Source organism: Hipposideros armiger, unplaced genomic scaffold (assembly GCF_001890085.2).
Source record: "Hipposideros armiger isolate ML-2016 unplaced genomic scaffold, ASM189008v1 scaffold_11, whole genome shotgun sequence".
Classification (NCBI taxonomy): domain Eukaryota; kingdom Metazoa; phylum Chordata; class Mammalia; order Chiroptera; family Hipposideridae; genus Hipposideros; species Hipposideros armiger.
Genome location: NW_017731361.1, coordinates 2,694,121 through 2,714,716, shown reverse-complemented (window position 1 = coordinate 2,714,716; position 20,596 = coordinate 2,694,121). Strand labels below are relative to the sequence as shown.

The 20,596-nt window shown below is 42.6% G+C and overlaps 1 protein-coding gene across 5 annotated transcripts in view; it reads left to right on the top strand.

The window, feature by feature from the left end:
* Nucleotides 1–11,071: 11,071 nt before the first annotated feature.
* NRG2 (neuregulin 2) overlaps nt 11,072–20,596 on the top strand; it is a 187,061-nt gene continuing 177,536 nt past the window's right edge. For 3 of the 5 annotated variants that reach the window (XM_019662005.1, XM_019662015.1, XM_019661996.1), the window contains exon 1: nt 11,307–12,241. In XM_019662005.1, the coding sequence (XP_019517550.1) occupies nt 11,548–12,241 (694 nt within the window). In that variant the 5' untranslated portion in view covers nt 11,307–11,547. Of the gene's footprint in view, nt 11,271–11,306; nt 12,242–20,596 lie in introns of those variants that run through there. The other 2 variants (XM_019661989.1, XM_019661981.1) reach the window with 2 other exon arrangements.

Below are 20,596 nucleotides of genomic sequence, written 5' to 3'. Positions count from 1 at the left end.
TTTATTAATAATAAGACTCTTTTTAAGCATTCACTACATGCCAGACAGTATCCTAAGTACCTTACATGAAGTCTCATATGTACTCCTCACAAGATGACCCTGTGGAATAAGTACTATTATTACCCCTACTTTGCAGATGACGTGGAGGACAAGCCGTAGTAACGTACTCAAGGTCATACAGCTAGTACCAGCTAGCATGTAGTAGAGCAAGCATTTAAATCCATGCAGTCTGACTTCAGAGCTTACCTTCTAAACCACAATGCTGCATGGCTTTTTGTTTGATTGTGTCCATATGGTGACAAAGGCTTAGTGACCTCAAATATCTGCTTCAAGCTTTTGTCTAAATACAAGCTCTAGGAAGCCAAGTGTATCCTGGAGGTTTAGGCCTCTTTCCAGTGGTGCAGGTAGAGGGAGGTGGGGGTAGTAGGACCAAGGATATAAAAATCAGTACAGGATTCCTTTTCTCAAAAAGTCAAACAAATATTTTTACCTCTAGGATTTTTTTGCCTTGTACATAGTAAAGGGGAAATAAAACCTTTCTTTACTTTAATAAAACAAAACACAAAATAATCAAACCCCTCTCCTCCAAATCTCTGGTCTAGTAAGAAAGATTAATGAATTCTAAGAGGTGCTACAGCCTTTAGCTTTCCCTCTCCCCTCTCCTCATCTGTATCACGTATTTAGAGCTCCATAGATAGTCCATAGTTGATATTCTCATTTAGTTGTTTCTTTAATTGTTTCACCTAAGGAAATCTTATCTTCCTGTGTTAATTATACTCTACTTGTCTGCCCCTACCCATTCCCACCCCCCAGATTCACTCTCTAGCCTTCCCTGTTCTGCTCTGAACCCTGGAGCACTGACCTCTATGGGTTACATCACCAGGCTCCCTCACCCTCTGGCTTCCAATGGGTTTAGCAGCTTGGCACAGGGGTAGAAGAAACAGCAGAAAGAGAGAGACTGGGATATTCCTCCTCTCCTTTTTCCTCTTATTTTGGTGCCATGCTCTTCAGTAGAGCTCAATAGCCCCTCCTACGTAGCTCCAGCACTCACTGGGATCCCATAACGCTTTCTTCACCTTGCCCCTCAATGGCTAGCACTGGGAAGGTTTGACAAACTCTGGCTAGTCCCTGAGTGCCTCTGCATACCTGTTGTTTCCTTTAACTCTGCCCACATCTTTGTAAATAGTCCACTTAATAAATTATTTTCGGTCAATTGTCTCGAGTAGGACCCTGCTGGGATATATTTCCCCTCTAACAGTCTTTTAAATTTCTTAAAGGCATGGAAGAGGCCTAGACTTCCAAATAGGTATATAATTAAAACAAAAAATTAAATAGGCTTCAAGTAAATTGTCTCACAAATTGGATCAGGAGATTTTATCATTTTGTTTCCAATACTGTTCAGGGGAGACAGGCTCTGAATGTGACAGACACATGTACTCTATTATGTGTATCAGGGATAGTTCATCAGGCTTCCTTACAGCTTGAATTGAAGTGACCTCAAAATTATCCATTCCCTTTGCCCTGAGACTCTGATCATCAAGCAACCTTGAGATTACTAAATTGGTTTCCTAGGTGACTTGACTCAGAGGAAAGGGTACCTTGGAAGATGGACACCCACATTCCAGACTCTGAAAAAGTGTAGTCTCATATTAATCAAACTGGTATTTTTAGAGAAAGAAAGGAATAGACTTTCCCATCTACCATTTTTTTCTTTCTGGCTTGCACTTCTCAAATATGTAACATTATTTTTTTTTTCTTGTGGCTTTAGCCCTGTGTTAAAATGAGGATTCCTGTTACCCAGATGCACAAACTGATCTGTAGCTCTACACTCTGATGTTGTACCCACACTCTGTCTTCCTTCCTGTTATGATAAAAGAAGCACTTTTCCTACCAAAGAGCAGCCCCTCTCTCTGTGCCCTTGTGCCCATCCTCTCTTGGCTTCCAAAGGGCTTCCCTCTTCAGTCGTCTGCTTTTTCCCTCAGCACTTTCTTCTCTTGCTGGAACATTCCCATTAGCACACATGCAGGCTTGAGCATCTCCTGTTTTGGTAAAAACTCTCCCCGGACTCCACGTCTACCTTTAACTAGTGCTTCATTTCTCTGCTTGTCTGCACAGCAAAACTTTCTGGGACAGTTGTTTATACTGGCTGTCATTACTTCCTTACCTTTCCTTGACTCCGTTCTGGCTTCCTTCCAGGAAGCCATCACTCCACTGAAACAGCTTTAGTCAAGGTCATCGGTGACCTCCATGTTACTGAATTCTATTAATCTTTCTCATCTTACTCAGCCTCTTATAAACATTGGGCACAGTTGACCAGCCTCTTTTTTAAAGGCTTTCTTCTCTTGACTTCCAGGACACCATTCTCTCAGTCTCCTTTCCTGACCTCTCCTCTTCATTCTGCCTCTTAATGTTGAGTTGCCCCAGGGCTAAGTTCTAGATTTGCCCATTGCCCATGAGGCTGTTGAGCGATGTGGCTCATGTGAAATGAGATACTCTGTAGCATAAAATACACTCTGGATCTCAAAGACTTAGTATAAACAAGGATATAAAATATCTAATTAATAATTTTATAGGATTACATATTGAAATACGATTTTGGATATATTTTATATGATTACATATTGAAATACAAATTAATTTCATCTGTTTCTTTTTACTTTTTTAATATGGCTACTAGAAAATTCAAAATTACATATGTGGCTTAGATATACAGAGGGTGCCAAAAAAAGTATACACATTTTAAGAAAGGAAAATACTGTATTAATATATACCAATAACAAAAGGTGAATACAAGTCATGTTTGACTTCTGGAATTACAAGAGGTGCTCAAAGTGGTTACCATCAGCATCCAGACACTTCTGATTATGGTGAACTACTGCTTGAGCAACTTTGACCGAAGTATTAACATCTCTTAAAATGTGTACACATTTCTTGGGCACCCCTCCACACCCCGTATATCTATTGGACCTCTTCCCTATCCTCTTCCCTATCTGTTCCAGTACCTCTTCCTTATCAACTTTCTCTTTTCATCATCTTATCTAGCCTATAGCTTTAAATACCATCTACATTTTGACTCCTAAATTTAGACCTTTAACTCTGACCTCAAGTTTAAAGTCTAGACTTACATATCCAGCTGGTACTTGAATTTCCATTTGAATGTATAACAGGTATTTACATGTCAAAATGGAATTTTCTATCTCCCCTAGTTTCGTTATGTTACTTGCTAAGTTTCCCATCTCAATCAATGGTGTCATCATCTGTCTAGTTGCTCACCCCAGTCTAAACCATTGTCACCTCCTACCCAGACTACTATAACAGCTTCCTAACTTTTCTCTTTGCTTCCACTCTTGCACCATTACAGTCTCTGCTCAGAGTGATCTCTTTTAAATATAAACCAGATCACACCATCCTTCTACTTAAATCTTCCAGTGACTTCCCATTGTACTTAGAATACAATTCAAACCATTGCTTGCAAGGCCCAGCCTAAATCTGGTCTCTGCTTATTTCCCTAACCGCATTCCGTGCCACTCTTTCCCCGTGTTATAAAAGTCTCCAACCTCCCTGGCCTTCCTTCCATATTGTGATCATGTCAAGTGTGTAACTGCCTCAGGCCCTGCATATGGTATTCTTCCCCCTACCTCAAATGCTGTGGTCCCAGAGTTTTGTATGGCTCACTCCTCTCCATCCTTCAGACTTCAGCTCAAATATTGCCTCCTTAGAGAGACCATCCTTGCAAGTAGCATTCTGTCCTCACTACTTTCAATTTAATCATACTCACACACTCCTCCTTCCTCTTACAGAAATGTTTCATACATTTGTTTCCTTTTATTGTGTCTGTCTCCTTTTAAGAGTGTAAGCTCTTCAAGAGCGGGGACCCTGTGTGCACCTGCGTTCTCAACATCTGGTATAAAGCTAGGTCCAGAAGTAGGCACTTAAAGTAGTTTTAAGCGATAAATTGCAAAATTAATATTAATCAAATAGATTTTTTAAAAGAAACAATGAATAAAACTATTTTTGGGATAAATAAATTCATTTTGGAATGAATAATATGGAATGTCTTAGAAACCAAGGTATAACTTGACTTTGTATGCCTTAGGCCTTAATAGATATCAATCCCTTAGTGTGATTGAATTTGCAAAGTTCAGCAAATATTGAGGACCTAGTATTTGCAGAGTATATTTTCTCTGCCCTTAGCCTTGGGAGAGCTGAGAGGACAGTGGGACACTGAGCCTGAGAGGCAAAGGGGAGGGATGACATCAAAGGAGAAAAGTTGGGGAAACTGCGGGGAGTGGAGGTCCAGGGCAAGTGCTAGCTCAACAGATAATAGCTCCTGACTCTAATTTTGCCTAGTTTTTAGCTCAAGCAGAAACCATGGCTATTATTTCTTTAGCATCTGGGTCCGTATGCATAGTAGGTTTTCAATAAATGCTTTTTGGTAGAATGAATAAATACATTTATGAATTGTAAAGAAAACTCTGGACAAGTAAAGTCTTAAAATTTCTGACTAGATGATATTGGAAGTGTCTAAGAAGCAAATGAAAAAGAATGCCCATGAACTGGAAATTATGAGGTAGAAACAAGGTTGAGTTGTACACTCAAAGGTATATGCTACTAGCCTGAGGATTTGGGAATAAGAGAGTAACTTCTTCTTCTCATCCTGCCTCACGCCCCCAGAGTTGAATCAACCTCAGAGTTCCTGTTGACCTCAGGAGAGGATTCCAACTACACAAATCAGGAAAACAGAGGGAAGACAATCTCTGAATGTTAAACAGCAAAAAACATCCAGCTTGAGGACTTCTTATTTTTTACCAACCCAAATCAGATATGCTATGACATGGAAAAGAAAACTAATGGTGGTGTGAAGCCCAAGCATATTATCGGATTGTGATAATACAGGAGAGATACATCTGTGTCCTGACTGTACTTCTGCTGTGGTCTATTTTAAGGAGTTTCTGGATTTGTATCTAAAAGTGATATCTGGAAAAGAGATAACAATTTGTGCTCACATCGTGCTTTTCATCCAAAGGTCTCAAAGCACTTTGCAAAGAAATAAGTATTATTATCCCAGATGGAACAACTCAGACACCAGGGCTGCTACCCCTTTCAGCAAATTGGCGACTGGAAGCCCTTGAACTCCTGACACAGCCCTAAGGCTATGAAGTATTGAATCAGTTCCTCTCTTGATTGGGAGCTGGGACGACCAATGCTGTGACTTTTTTGAAAATATAAAGTAGAACATCAGGTTCTACTCTTAAGAATTTTAGCACGTGTTCAAAACATATGAAAATGGGTGGTTTTAAAACTGCTGAATTTGGAGTAAAGTATAGCTACTGAAACTAAAAAAGTGGTTATTCTAGTCAGACTAATAATAGCTAAGATGTGCCAAGCATTATTCTAAGTGGGAGATATATATTGGGTTGTTGGAAAAGTCATGACGTATTTTTTTATGTTTTTCATTGCAAAAATGCATCATGACTTTTCCAACAACCCAACACACACACACACACACACACACACACACACACACACACACATAATTTTAATGCGGTAGGAACTATTATTGCTTTACCTATTTTATACAGATGAGGAAACCAAGACAGATGAGGACACAGAAGTGAAGTAATTAGGCCAAAATGTCAGTTAAGCAAGTGGCAGAGCTGGAATTCTGACGTAGGCAGTCTGAGTCCATTGCCCACCCCCTTAGTCAGTTGCTCTATGCCAGATACTGTGAAGCATTTTACATGAATAACCCCTAAGAGGTAAGTTTATTATTATCCCAATTTTACTGGAGTAGGAGCTTACAAAGGTGAAGTGACTTGCCCAAGCACACACTCCAGTAGGGATGGAGCCAGGATTTTGAAATGTAGGCAAAAGAGCACCAGGTAGAGGGTTTTCATGCTGTTCGTGCCACTACCTAGACCATGTGACCTTGAGCAAATCAAACCATCTCTATGGTCTCTATGTCTCTCTCTGTGAAAGCAGGACATTGAGCCACATTAATGTTAAAGTCCTTCCCAGTGCTAATATCCTCAATATCTGTTTTCTATTTAGTTCCTTGTTTGAAAAATCCTTGGAGGAAAAGAAATTAACCACACAGAGCCTGAGAGTGACTCTGGAAGCCAAATTTAGAAAACAGACCTCAAAAAAGAGAAAAAAAAGAAGTTTACAAAATGTCTTTATTTAGAAAATGAGACTGTCCCACAATGTGTTTGGCTTGATTTGTGAGACTCAGTGACCACTTAAAGACCATGCACATCTCCTTAGCTAGCTACTTCTCCTGGATGTAGTCATGTCACCTGGTCCAGTGGCCATTGCTGGCCACTGAATTGGCTAACGCTGGAGGAAGTCCATCTTGTGTGGGAGGTATCTGGGAGGAGAAGCCAAGCTTTTCATGTGGGTGTTCTATCTTGCATTCAGAATGTCTATACCATTCTGTCTACTTCTGTTTTTGTTCTCAGTGATTATTATATAGTGACATGGCCTGCTGCTACCATGAACCAGTTTTTTCACAACCTTGTGGGGAGCCATGGTGGGTAGTGAACAGGACTGTCTTCCATTACTCCGTGTGGTTCTGTTCAAAAGTATGAGCTTGATCCCAAGGAAATGAAACCATTATCTTAAAGAGATATCTGTGCTCCCATATTCATTGCAGCATTATTCACAATAGTCAAGGAATGGAAACAACTTAAGTGCCCATTCATGGATGAATGGCTAATAATGGATGTGATATATACAATGAAATATCATTCAACCTTACAGAAGAGAAAATCCTGACATTTGCAACAACATGGATGAACCTGGAGGACATTATGCTAAGTGAAATAAGCCAGACAAAGAAAGACAAAGTACCGCATGGTATCATTTATATGTGGAACCTAAAAAAAAAACTCAGACTCATAGAAACAGAATAGAATGGTGGTTGCCAGGGGCTGGGGAGAGGGGTAAGAGGGAGAGGTTGTTAACAGAGGACAAACTTTCAGTTATAAAATAAATAAGCTCTTAGGATTTAATGTATAACATAGTGACTATAATTGATAACAATACATTATATAATTGAAATTTGCTAAGGGAGTAGAACTTAAGTGTTCTGACCATAAAAAAAAAGGTAAATATATGAGATGATGGATGTGTTGATTAACTCAATTGTAGGAATTGTTTCACAGTGTATATCAAATTATCACCTTCTACACTATTATTATATTATATTATATATATTATAATTTTGTCAATTATTTCTCAATAAGGCTGGAGATTTTTAAATAAATAAATAAATGAATGAATAAATAAATAAAACAAACCCCACAAAAGTGTGAGCTTGAGTTTGTGATAAATCTCAGCCCCAATCAGTAGTTTTGTGATCTTGGGAAAGTCATTTAAATTCTCTCAGTGTCTCAGTTTTCCTCGCTTTTTGGTAAAATGATGCTTACACCACTTGCTCACCAGTGTTATAAATTTCAAATAGTCTGACATTGGTGGAAGTAGTTTGAAGAGATTAGAGACCTCTCAGATGACAATAAAAGTGAGCTGAGAGATGCCTCTCACTCAGACAGGCATGGTAGTGGTGTACACAAAGCAAGCATTTCGGCAATGGGCAAGCCTGAATGGGAATCCCAACTCTGCCTATCATTTGGGCAAGTTATTAAACCTCTATAAGTCTCTTCAATTTGTAAAATGCAAAGTTGTTGGGGCATGGAAATACATACACGAAGCTCCTGACACACAATAGGCTATAAATAGATGGTAGCTATTATTATCTTTATTGTGAATTATTGAGTTATCATGAGAGTTAACAGGTTCAGAATATCAAGCTTTATTTTCTAAGACCTACATACTAATTCACTTTCATCCCCAGGAATTAGGCTGTCCTAGGAAACCAAATACTCTCCTCTTCTATACTAAATGTCTGAGGCTAATTCTGGAAACTTGCCCTCATACACATCACACCTTGAGGAAAACTAGCTAGATAAGTACCTTTCTTCCCCTTAGAAGTCTCTGCCTAAGTCCCCACCTTCTGTGGCCACAAGAATTCTAGCAGACTTGGGATCTCAAAACTTACCTTTACATTCTAAAGAGGATAAAATTATAGTTCTGAATTATAGAAATAATTCTCAGCCCTTTTAGCATGAGAATCTCATTTTAAGCTAAGAAAAGTTCAAGGAATTCTATATAATAATAGTTCTACTTTAGGTATCTTTTGATTGAGAAAATACATGATAAAAATTCAGCAACAGTAAAAATTTAGAGGATCAGCTCTTAAAATTTTTTTTGAATAGGTAGTATATGAACTTGATACACATTCATAAGGCACAAAACAGAATACCATGAAAAGTATCTTTTTGCACTCCATTCCTCAGTCACCCAGTGCCCTTTCCAGAGCCAACTATTGTTTTAATTTCTGGCTGTGTCTTTTCAAAGGTAACCTATGCTCTACAAACATTCGTGTATTTATCCTTTAAAAAAAGACAAAATTGTAGCATATCTTGTCACTCTTCTTCACTTTGATTCAATCTTCTTTATTCATACTGAACTGTGTCTTGTTATAATTTAAAATGGATATGTGAAAAAGAGAGAGAGAGAATATGTATTTTTATTTATCACAGTGGCATCTACTATCAAAAAGTTGCATCACATTTTTTAATATGCAGAAAGTCTTAGTCTGCAAAACTACATACCACTTAGCAACTCTCGGCTCTTAGATTAGGAACCACTAATTAAGTAAAATATCAACAATATTGAACATTAATTTTGGCCCTTACTGTGCACCAGGCATTGTTCTAAGCACTTTACACTTATCTCACATAATCTACATCCTTCAAACTCTTCTAGTCTCTGTTTAAATGTTATCTCCTCAGAGAAGCCTTCCTTTATCCAAGAAGATCTACCCTGTCTCCTTTCCATTATTCCTTATCATTGCATCCTGTTTATGTCCTTCAGGACCCGTATCACTCTAAGTAATTTATTTACCTATTCATCTACCGGTTTACTGTTGTCTTCCCAATTCTTGAGATTTGAGAGCCGAGAGCATCAGTTTGGTTCACTGCAGTCTACCCAGTGACCAGTATTGTGCCTGGGTGCTTGGCACAGAGGAGTCATTCAACTGGATGTTTATTGCATATGTACATAATAAGCAAAAAACAACTTTATGAGGTAGACTCTTATTACCTCCATTATATGGATGAGGAAACTGAGGCCTAGAGGGTGAAATAGACTCGTCCCAAAGTTAGTAAGTTACAAAATTTATTTGAAACCCAGCTCTGCTTGACCCCGGGGCACAAGCTCCATCCCATTATTTTGGTCTCAGAAACAGTAGATTGAGTACAGTCTTGGCTGTGTGTGATCTTGAGAAAAAGTTCCTTTTTCTCCTTGAGACTGTTTCTTCCACTGAAAAGTGAGAGGGCAGAGTTAGCAATCTTCCTTATAGTGATGGGGGACCATGATGGGGCCAAAAAGATGGCCTGTGCCTTTAAGAGAGTTGATTTTCAGTTCACTGAAGATTTGCTCAGTCTTATTCTAAGCCAGGTACTGTGTTCGATGTCCCACTGGATAGAGATCCAAGGACTAATAGGACATAGTCCCCACCGTTAAGGTGGCCTGGTCTGATGGGTCTAATGTAGCCCTATTAACAGCTGCTTGAGGTACAGTATGGGTCAGTGCAGCAATAGGTATGAGGCACATGGTAACACAGAAAAGGAAAGGATTAATTCCATCATGTCTGTGGATGGTGGTGGGGATGAAAGGGAGAGATGCTGAGCCAGGCCTTGGGAAAGAATCATTTTCTAGGTGGACAATGTGGAGGTGAGGCTTCCTGGATATGAGACATTATGTGCAGAAGCACACCAAGAAACAGAGCAGTGTGCTGAGGATGGCTATAACAAGTGGTTGGATCCCAGAGCACGGAGCTGGTTAGGTCCATGAAGAGTCATATTGAAGAGCTTGGACTTCACTCCTGAGAGCAACAGCGTGGGCAAATCATGTTTGCGGTTTATTTTTAGAAAGACCACTCTGGCTGTGGTAGGACTGGAGGAGGGTGATGAGATAAGGTGTGGGGAGACCTGTTAGAAGGCTTTGCAATAGTCCAGGTGAGAGATGATGAGTTCTTGAACTTAGGGTATTCATGGGAGACTTGGCGAGGAGCTAGATAAATCAGAGATGTTTTTCAATGTAGAGCCAAAGGACTTGGTGATTGATTAGATGAGGGAGAATAAGAGACTAAGGGATTTATTGGAATGGATTGAGTGGCCAAGAATAAAATGGTGCCATTAATAATTACAGGGAATTTGGAGTGGGGTGGGAGAAATAACACTGCTGGCTTTGGATACGTTGAGCTCGAGATGGCTCTTAGACAGGAGGAAAGGTCTAGCTCCCCACTTCGTTTCCAGAATTGCAGTCTTAGCCTAAAAGAGACAGCTTTGGGCCGGTTTCCTGAGGGGCCCAGTCAGGGATAAAATGCTCCACATCCTTCAAGCTTATAAGCTGGGTATTGAAAACTCCCTGGACCCTTCTTGGTATGAGGAGAAGGGATCCTGGATTACTTTTAAAAATCTGATCCTGGTCTCAGTGGAGCAAACTCTCCTGTCTTTTGTAAGCACCAGACTTTTAAAAAGAAACCATTTCCTGTGGAGCAAGCAGCCTCTGGCCTGACAGGCTCTGGCTCTCAGGTTGATCCCAAGAAGCCCCCATCTCCTCAAGGAGCGGCTCTTCAAACGATGAGCCTGGTTCCATCTGGCGGCTGGAGAGAGCCCAGAGTCTTGAGGACTGGACCCTCTCCCAACCACCACTTCGGGTTAGGTGTTTTCAATGCTGAGACAAGCCCGCATGTAAACCCAATTCTCCCAAATGACGAGGCTAGGATCCTCCCCCACTCAACGCGAATCTCAGCGCTCACCTGGTGCTGGCAGGCCCCAGCACGTGGGCTCGATTAGGGGCCAGACTCTGGGGCCCTTCCAGGGAAGGGGACAACCCAGGAGGTGGGAGGCTGGACCCCCGTCCCCACCGCTCGGGGCAGCCGCAATCTGCCAGGCTGCTACCGCCGATGGCCACACGCAGGGGCACGCCCTGTGTCCCACTCCCATGTTCTTCGGACGGTGTCTGAATCCGTTACCTCTACTCCGCCCCCTTCTCACGCACTACCCCACTGTCTTGCGGATAAATCCCCAGAGCAAAGGGTAGCATGATCCTTCCCGCGCCCCCGAGGGCCCTGAAGCTGGGCACTAAAGCGGTGCAGTCCCAAGCTTCCCCTGCAGAAGCCGCGCTCCTCACTCGGTCCGGAGGTAGAGGGGGCGCGAGAGAGCAAGTGGGCGGGCGTCCCATCCTCCGCATCCTCCTCCAGGTCCTGGCGCGCAGGGTGGGAGCGCTGCGCGGCTCCGCGCTGCGCATCGCGGCCCGCTTGCCGCCTGCCCCCTGCCCTAGCTGGGCCACCTCCCCGGGCTGCCGGTGGAGGGCTACGAGGCGCTAACGTTACGCTGTTTCCGGTTTTCCAGCAGGCTCTGTTTCCCCTCCCAAGGCGGCGGCGGCGGAGCGGCGGAGCCCCCCAAATGGCCTGGCCAGATGCGGCAGGTTTGCTGCTCAGCGCTGCCGCCGCCGCCACTGAAGAAGGCTCGGTGCAGCAGCGACAGCGACAGCAGCAGCAGCAGCAGCGAGAAGAGCAGCAGCAGCAGCAGCAGCGAGAGCAGCAGCAGCAGCAGCAGCAGCAGCAGCCACAGCAGCATCTCCCGTCCCGCTGCGCCCCCAGAGCCGCGGCCGCCGCAACAGCCGCAGCCCCGCAGCCCCGCAGCCCGGAGAGCCGCCGCCCGCTCGCGAGCCGCAGCCGCCGGCGGCATGAGGCGCGACCCGGCCCCCGGCTTTTCCATGCTGCTCTTCGGTGTGTCGCTTGCCTGCTACTCGCCTAGCCTCAAGTCAGTGCAGGACCAGGCGTACAAGGCACCCGTGGTGGTAGAGGGCAAGGTACAGGGTCTGGCCCCGGCCGGCGGCTCCAGCTCCAACAGCACCCGCGAACCGCCCGCCTCGGGTCGGGTGGCGCTGGTGAAGGTGCTGGACAAGTGGCCGCTCCGGAGCGGGGGGCTGCAGCGTGAGCAGGTGATCAGCGTGGGTTCCTGTGCGCCGCTCGAAAGGAACCAGCGCTATATCTTTTTCCTGGAGCCCACGGAGCAGCCCCTAGTCTTTAAGACGGCCTTTGCCCCTCTCGACACTAACGGCAAAAACCTCAAGAAAGAGGTGGGCAAGATCCTGTGCACTGACTGCGGTGAGTCGCCCCCTCCCTCTGCTGGAGAAAGGGGGGAGGGGCGAGGTGCTAGAGAATGGGGGTGGGGCGGGGAGGTGCTGCAGGTGCCCAGGCCTGGCAGTGCCCGGGCGCTGGGGGTGGGGCCGCCCCTGGGCAGGGCGCCTGGCAAGGGTGGGTGAGGGGGTTGAGGTTAGGAAGAAGGAGGATAAGGCTTAAAGTGTGCCAGGGGTGGGGGGCTGGGGGAGGCGCTGGCCTGTGCCAGCAGGAATCTGCGGCTGATGTATGGCATGTGGGGCTGGAAAGCTGCCATCATAGCCCAGTAGCGGCCGGAAAAACGGAGAGGTCCGGGTGGTGCTGGCCCGAGGCTCAGTGAGTCAGGAGTGACCCTCGGAGGCCTTGCCCGCTCTGCTCCCACGGGCCTGCCTCGCCGAGGCTGGCAGGGTCTTGCAGGAGGAGTGGGCAGACTCCCAGGCTGTGAAGGCCTCCACTTACAAGTTCTCCTAGGGAATGATGGCCCCCGCCCCCTCCTTCCTCTCCTGGGCTCCGGGCTCTGCTCATCCACACCGCTGGCGCAGGCAGAGTTAGACTTTTTCTGCTACTGTTTTCCCTTCTCCATGTGGCTCAGGTTTTTTCTCCATCGTGATTTTCTCAGTCGTGATTGCCTGCTAAGTGGGTAGCACAGCCTTCTCTTAACCTCCAGGACTAGGGAGCAGACACTTCTTTGGGCTGTTTCTGGGAGATCTTACTAGGGCTGTGATGGTGATGACGATGAAATAGAGTAACTTCTGCTGATTGCTGTAAGTTCAGCTCTGACATCTTACTGGCAGGATGTGTTGACTGCATCTCTCATCTTCATGATGTTGGGTGCTGCACAGGAATGCAGGTGATGAGAAACAAAACACCAAAATCTATAGATCTGTGCAGCTGGGAATGGAGGTCTCCCATGTCCAAAGTCAAAGGTTTGTTGGTTTAAGAGCTTTTTCTTCCTGTCTCTGAATCCAGTACTTACTTCTCAGGAAGGTATTTCAAACCGAATTGTTCCCATACTGGAGTATTGGGTGTTAGCTTGTCTTGTGCTTGTTCATATTGGGGTTTCATTTTGTCCCAACTAAGGCTGAATTTGGTGCTTGTGGTGTGACTCTGACCTGTGTAATCACTGAATTGTGATAGACGTCCTGGACTGTCATAGATGTTGGCATGTTTACCCAGTTGACTGATTCTGGGTGGTGGAAGGAGGTTTTGAGCAGCAAAGAATGTGGAATAGCTCATAGGAAGTTTTGCTGCCTTGTCTTTAAATCAATGCCTTTGACTTTTGTAAGCTTCCTCACTCCCTCCCCCACACTACCACCATTACCCCTGTCCTTCAAGAGACAAATTTTAGTTTAGTGGTGGGAGTATAGCTAGGCATTGTGTTCAGCTGTGCTCACTTTACTTAAATCAGAGGAATCTTGCAGTGTCTTAGTAAGGGGGAAACATTTGGTGATAATATCAGGTTCCGTCTCTGACATTGTTCTGAGGAATATTGTTGACTGCTCTGTAATGTTGATTTTATGCTCTGAAATGTTTTATGAAGACAAGTTGAGACCAGTTAAGAATTTCTAATTTTTTATTCTGCTAAGTATTTTATCTGAGATCCCTCGGATAACTGTGGAACTGTATTGTGCAGTGGGAAATAGTAAAAACACTTATTGAACCTTGTCCAAGGACAGCTTCTGTTTTGGATTTCGGTGAGTTGCTCCTGGATATGCACAGAGCACACTGCCACATATTCCCTAGCCTGATCCACTGAGGCCCATGGTCATTGTCAGATAACTCCGTATACTAATTGGCTTGTCTGCTCCCAGTCCCCTCCCCCACTCGCCCATCAATTACACCTTGTTTACTTTAGTGTTTAAGAGTGTAATAGTTGAAGGTGGAGGTCAGGAAAGATTCGGGGATCAGAAATATAGTCTGCTGTTAGGTTATGGTCATCTCGTATGATTAAAATAGCATGTGTAGTATAGCTCTCAAAAAGATAAATTTAGGACTGCGATCACTGCTAAAGAGAAGGCCCTCACATATCACAAATGATCAAGGAGCAGAATTGGTGTGGAAGTAAATATTTTAGAAGGCAAAAATATTTGTATTGAATTGACAGTACATAGATATGTATCAGTTTAGGGGGGTTATATAAGGGCAGTAGAAATGAAAGGACATGTTTGTGAGAAGAAACTTGTGGAACTGGTGATAATACTCGTATGACAAGAGCATAAACTGCATTTTCATATTTTCTACTATGTGGTTAAAGAAAACATGCACTGGTAATGGCATATTAAATAAGGAAACAAAATCATCCTAACTAACCACAACACCTTCCTTGTGCTCAGCAGGAAATAACTAACAAATTGATTTTCTGTTTTCTAGCTCTAAAGAAAGCCCTCTGGGCCACAGGGTCATTGGGAACATTTTCTCCTTGGAGCAGATTTGCCCATTGCAAAATAGGGAAACTGGCACTTGGAAAACTGTCATCATGGCCGTTACATTGAGCAACGGTGGTTGAATTGCTACTTTGTTTAGCCAGTTTCAGCTCTGAGTGTGTCCAGGTTCTGAAAGATGTTGGTTCCTAGGAGATGATCTAGAAAGTTGTGTTTGGTACATTGACTTTGGGACAATGTACCATACAGAGGGATAAATTGTGCTTAAAAGTTGACATGCCTCGGGAGCATCAACACAGGGGTCATCCTAGACTCCTTCTAAAAGGTTCTCATAAATGGCTAATTCACCTCAACTGTGAAATGTTGACTTAAAGCCTGTGAAGTTCTCCTAGAAAAGCACTACCTGTCAGAGGGGCGTTTTTATAGATCTAATGTGTATCATTCATCCAAAATGACTACCTCTGGTGGTCAAGAGTTGAGTAAAATCTTTGCATTTCTAAGAAGATTGCATACATGGAGGGGTTTTCTGTGCCTTCTGTGGAAAGGAGAGGGAAAATTGTTAGAAAGGACATTCAGGGAGCAACAACTCTGTTCAATGCTATAAAAGCATCCTGTTCTGCAAATAATCCTGCATTTTTAACGATGGTTGCATATATTTTGGTATAACCACACCCTATCTTGTTGCTTTCCTCTATATATGGTTTTAAGCTGGTTCCTTATTGAATAGACACAATAGATAGTATTTAAAAAGAAAGAAAGAAAGATCATTCTTCCTTTGGGACTTTCTGATTCCAAGTTTTCTTCCAAAGTATAGTGGACTTTGTTGTTAAAAACTGAAAAGGTATATTCCTGGGGGGCTTTTACATTCTTTAGGATTGTTTTAAATTAATTTAGCACCTAGATTCACATATTAGAGGAAGGTGGTTCACAAAATTCAGTATAGCAAAAGCGACTGCATATTTTTAAAATGCTGTTTATTTAAAGAATCTTTTCTTCCCCAGCCAGCTGGAAACCCCAGCTGTGCTGCAGCTTGAAAATGGGAAAGTGAAACTAGATTAGAAACTGACCAGTCCTAGTGGTGAGGACAAGACTTGGTTATAGATTTAGGGGTAGAATTACCATCCTAATATCATTATGTCCTCCAGTGGCTGCTTTCCTCAGCAGACTGCAATTCTTGGGGGCAGGAACCAAATCTTATCTTTGAGGTCTTGTTTCACCTCCCTCTCCTGTCCCCTGAGTTTGATGCTGTGCCTGGCTTATAGTGAAACTCTCATAAGTGTCTTTTGAATGAATGGATGAAGTCAAGTGAAGTTTAAAAAGCAAGTCTTCAGATAAATACTAAAACAATCTTAACTCGATCTGTGACACCAAGTCCTGTGCTCAAAAGCTGAGTTTGATAATAGCCTTTACCTGTGCTGTGGGAACCTTTCTTCCAAAGCAGTCATTATCAGCTGGAGTACTTAACCACAAAGTGCTTAATCATTGTGCTTATTAGTGTTAATGGGATTTGAGCAGTGGAGAATAAAGGTCTTGCCAGAGAAGAAAGACCCTCTTTTTTGGAGGGTACATTACCTACCACTCCCCCAACCCCATGTTTAAACAACAATAAAACAACAATCAGTTTGAATTAACAAACGGTTTGGAAGCTAGAGAGAGTGGTATATATTATTAACTAGGTGTCTAACTTCTTCTTGGTCCCAGTCCTTTTTACCATATTTTATTATTGAGGACATTTTAAATTTATTTTCTAATAGCAAATAAGTCATTAGTTTTTTTCTTTATAAAATTTTACTTAAATTTTTGAATATGTAACATTTATATGGCTCAAAATTCAGAAAGTCCGTAAGACTATAGAAGGTGAAAAGTCTCCCTCTTACCCCTGTCCTCAGCTACCCAGCTCTAAGGCAGTTGTAAAATAACATATTCTTGAAATGTGTATTTCTCTAAAAGCAAAATGTTTTTCAAAATAGTCTTATATATTTTTTCTTAACAGATGGAGAACATTAATTTTGTCATTAAGCTAATCTTATGATAAATTCTTCCCAAGTAATACATATAATTTTTAACCTAACCCAAGACCTTAACCAGTACCCTAACTCACAAACATAACCCTGGGATCAGAAGTGGAAATACCAATGTATGTCTCAGACACTTTGCTATTAGGACGTTTTCCATGACAATGAATTTTGTGAGTGAGTTAATTGGCAGGCTCAAAGGAGAGATCCAAAGGTTTGTCACTGAGCATCGGGGCTGCAGCACAGCCCATATAGCAGTTCCTACTGATTCACACTCTTGCTAATGTCACAATAGCATCCAAGTGGGAAATTACGTGATTCCACATATGGAAAGAGAAAACTCCACAGTACATGATTGCATTGATATTCACTTAGAGCCAAAGACCCCAGTTACTGATGAAGAGGTTGATTTTGACCAAATTCCTGTACAGCTGGTACGATTCCAGGGGGAATTAGCGAATTCTAGTTTGAATACTAGTTTGTATTTGAATATTAGTTTGAAGTACTATGTTTAAGGTAACTGATTTGAACATAGTGTTAAAATGTCAGAGGATCAGGAAACTGTCATTTGGATAAGTAGGGGGGAAACAAAAATGCAAATCTAAACAGTGGGAAGTCTTAACCCTCTAAATCCTGTTGGCTTAAGTGTCATGTGGCAATTTTGAACATTGATTTGGAAAAGGAATGATGTCAGCATCAATGATGTCTCAGTCTTCAACAATTTGTTCTTGGGTTTTTCTTTTCAAGGTCTGAAGTGTTGTTAGTGTAACCTATGCCAAACATCAAAGAAATTTCTCCTCCAATTTTGAGTTTGGTTGGATGTATGTGAAATGGGGATTTGGGACCTGTTTCTAGTGAATTAACCCTCCTCTCCCACTTTACTCATTGAAATTCGTACATAAAATACATCCAGTTTATGAATTTCAAAAGATCCTATAGGGAACTCTAGAAAACTGGGTAAAGGAGATGAATTGACTGGTAGAAGTGCTAAATTATGACAAGTTTGAACAAATGACTGTCTTATGTGAAATGAAGTAGAGTCCTTTAAGAATAACAGCACACACAGATGAACCTCGGTGAGCTGGAGACCCATGGAAGGCTGTAGGGACTGAAGCAAACCAGGAGGGTGATTAAAAGGCATTAGGATGACACAAAAGAGGACATGCTGTACCCAGGCTAAGAACTGGGCAGCTTCTACCAGTCTGGGGTCGAAAGACAGATTCACACCAGCTGAGGTCATTTGCTGCTTATCAGCAGTGATGTTTTTAATAATTATGAAATGAGGTTAAATTAAGGCACTTTCTTTCTCTGGCTAGTTGCTGCTGGCAAGTGTGGCATATGAGCTCTGTTCTACAGTAATGTTCCCTTCCCACTTTGTGCATGAAATGAAATCCAAATAGCCTCTCCAGGGACCTTCTCTGGGACAGAGCCTGTTAGCCCTTCTCTGTGCCTCCGCGTAGGACCTGATTGTGTGGCTTGCCTCCTGGGGTGGGGCTGGAGGTGGTTAACATTCCATTTACCCTTGCAGATATTTCCAGAGTGGCCCCAGCATAGATATCCTGGAGCGTTTCTGTATTCCACCAGCAACACGGACCCCCAAGATGTGATGTTCAGCTTACTTTTTATTTTCTCTTCAGAAACAGAATCCTAAATGGTTCTCTTTTCCCTTCACAGATTTCCTGCCCTGTGTTGAGGACATTGGCATCCCCCTCTTCTTTCACTCCTTGATCTGTTTATACAGACTGAGGATCTGCCTTTGTCCTTTAGGCTGGGATGTTTTACTTGGTCTTGGTCTTGATCTTGATCCAACTAACAGAAGCCAAGCTGAACTAACATTCCTCAGAGCTGAATGAAAGGAAGGTTACCACATGGCTAAATACCTGGTCCAGCCCGTGGGAAAGTCAGGTCATCATTATTTTGATTTTGACAGTGATGCAATTTGGTATCCCAAAGGTTGTATTACTAAAAGAGCTTTCTTTCAGTTCTATCTTTCAAATGTTTGCTTCAACAAATATTTGAATATGTGCTCTGTGTCAAGAACGAGAAGCCGTAGGGAAGTTGCGTCAGACATGGCCCTTGTCATCAAGGAGCTTACAATCTACAAGTACAAAGATAGAACAGTCGTTCAATCTAGAATATGATGAATGTCATAAGATATAACAACGTAATGCTTTTGGAAGGAGGGCAGCAGTCATAAAGGGAAGATCTATCTGATTGGAGAGTTAGAGTTTATTTGGAGAATTAGTTTGAGATGGGATTCTAAAAGATATAGATGAGGTGGGGGTGGTTTAGGAATAGAAAGAGATGAAATCGATTGATTAAATTGATTCCATGCTGAGAACAGTGTTTTCAGTCGCAGAGGGATGTGTTTGTGCTACACAAAATAACCAGGATGAGAGAGAGAAATTAGCAAGTATTCCTCATTTTTTTCTTATTCTTGGACTTTTAGTATTTATGGCCTGTAACACTTATATGACACATCATTTAATGCCACGCACTGTCAATTATCTTTTGATGGGTCAGTATCTTACCTCCTTCAGCTAATTGTAAGATCTTTGGGGGCAGTAGTTAAATATAGTTAAGTAAATATTTGATTAGTGGCTATTGCCTAGAAAGAAGGTAGTGAGTGGGCCCTTTTGTTTTCTCCACTGACCACTTATGTCCTAGACACATTTCAAGGTTCCTCAAATGACAGCCCAGGCTAAGGGACAGAGAGCATCTGTCCCTTAAGATGGAAAGCATCTTCAGACATTTTGCTAAAGGGCAGAATTTTGCTTCTCATTTATGTTTCAGTTCAGTTTTCTTTTTCTTGATAGTCTATAATATGTTCATTTTCTTGAAAGTATTTCTCTCTTCTCAAGTTTTAGAATTATCTTAGGTGGTTTTGCTCACGCATGTCAATATTTTGGCTTGAGTTTCCTTTCTGTCTTTTGGTTAGTTGGCATTCTGCATAATTCTCCAATTTCACTTGCTATATGAGCTTTTTGGATATTCCGCATTCTGGTCTCTCACTGAAATGTCCAGTTAGACTCTGTTTGTTACTCTGGCCTGTCCATGCTACAAGCTGCATAGCTTGGGAGGTAAGAGGTATAACCAGGTGTCCGCTGTAGTAAGCTGAGATCACAAATTAGGAGCAGCTGTACCTTTTTGCCTAGTAGGCAGCTTGGGAACTTCTGAGGCCAGTACTAGTTCTTAGATCATTTTGTTTTTTTCTAAAAGGGAAGGGAGTGGGAACCCAATTTTTCTTCATGTCTCTCCTTTGGCATCTTCATTCTTTCAACATTTCCTTGAAATGAGGCATTTTCTACCATGTCTGCTTAGCAGTATTGGGTAGGGGTTGAGAGGCTCTCCAGAGGGAGTTCTGTTCTAGTGAACAGCCCCTAAGGATCGCTGGTTATCAGCTTGCAGAAGGCTATGGCATTCAGCTTCCTCAAGTCAGAGTCCCTTCCACTTGTGCCTGTGGCCATGAGTATAATCTCAGTACAGTACCCCACCATGTTGCTTAGGCCATTGATGAATTTCGCAAGAACTGCCCAATTGATGACTATTCTGGAGTAACTTTGTATGGCTTTAAAGGGGAGAGTTTTTTTGTCAGTCAGGATGGAACAAGCAGATTAGGTTAATGATCTGTCATGTCTGAATTTCTGTCTCTGAATGAGAAAAAAACAGCAGGGCTGCAACCAGTGTAACTTTCCCAGCATTGTCATTGGTTGATTGGATTTCAGGAGTAAAAAATAATAAAAAGAATAGTGGGTTTTTTTTTATTTTATTGGGGAATTAGGGGAGGGGAACAGCGTTGGGGAATCAGGGAAGGGGAACAGACAAGTTGCTGTCCTGTTGTTCTTCAGTCTAGTTGTGGAGGACATCGCTTCACTGGCCCATATTGGTATTATCATTGCGCTCTTCCCAGGTGAGGCAGATCGCTCACCGGCTATTGGACTGCTGCT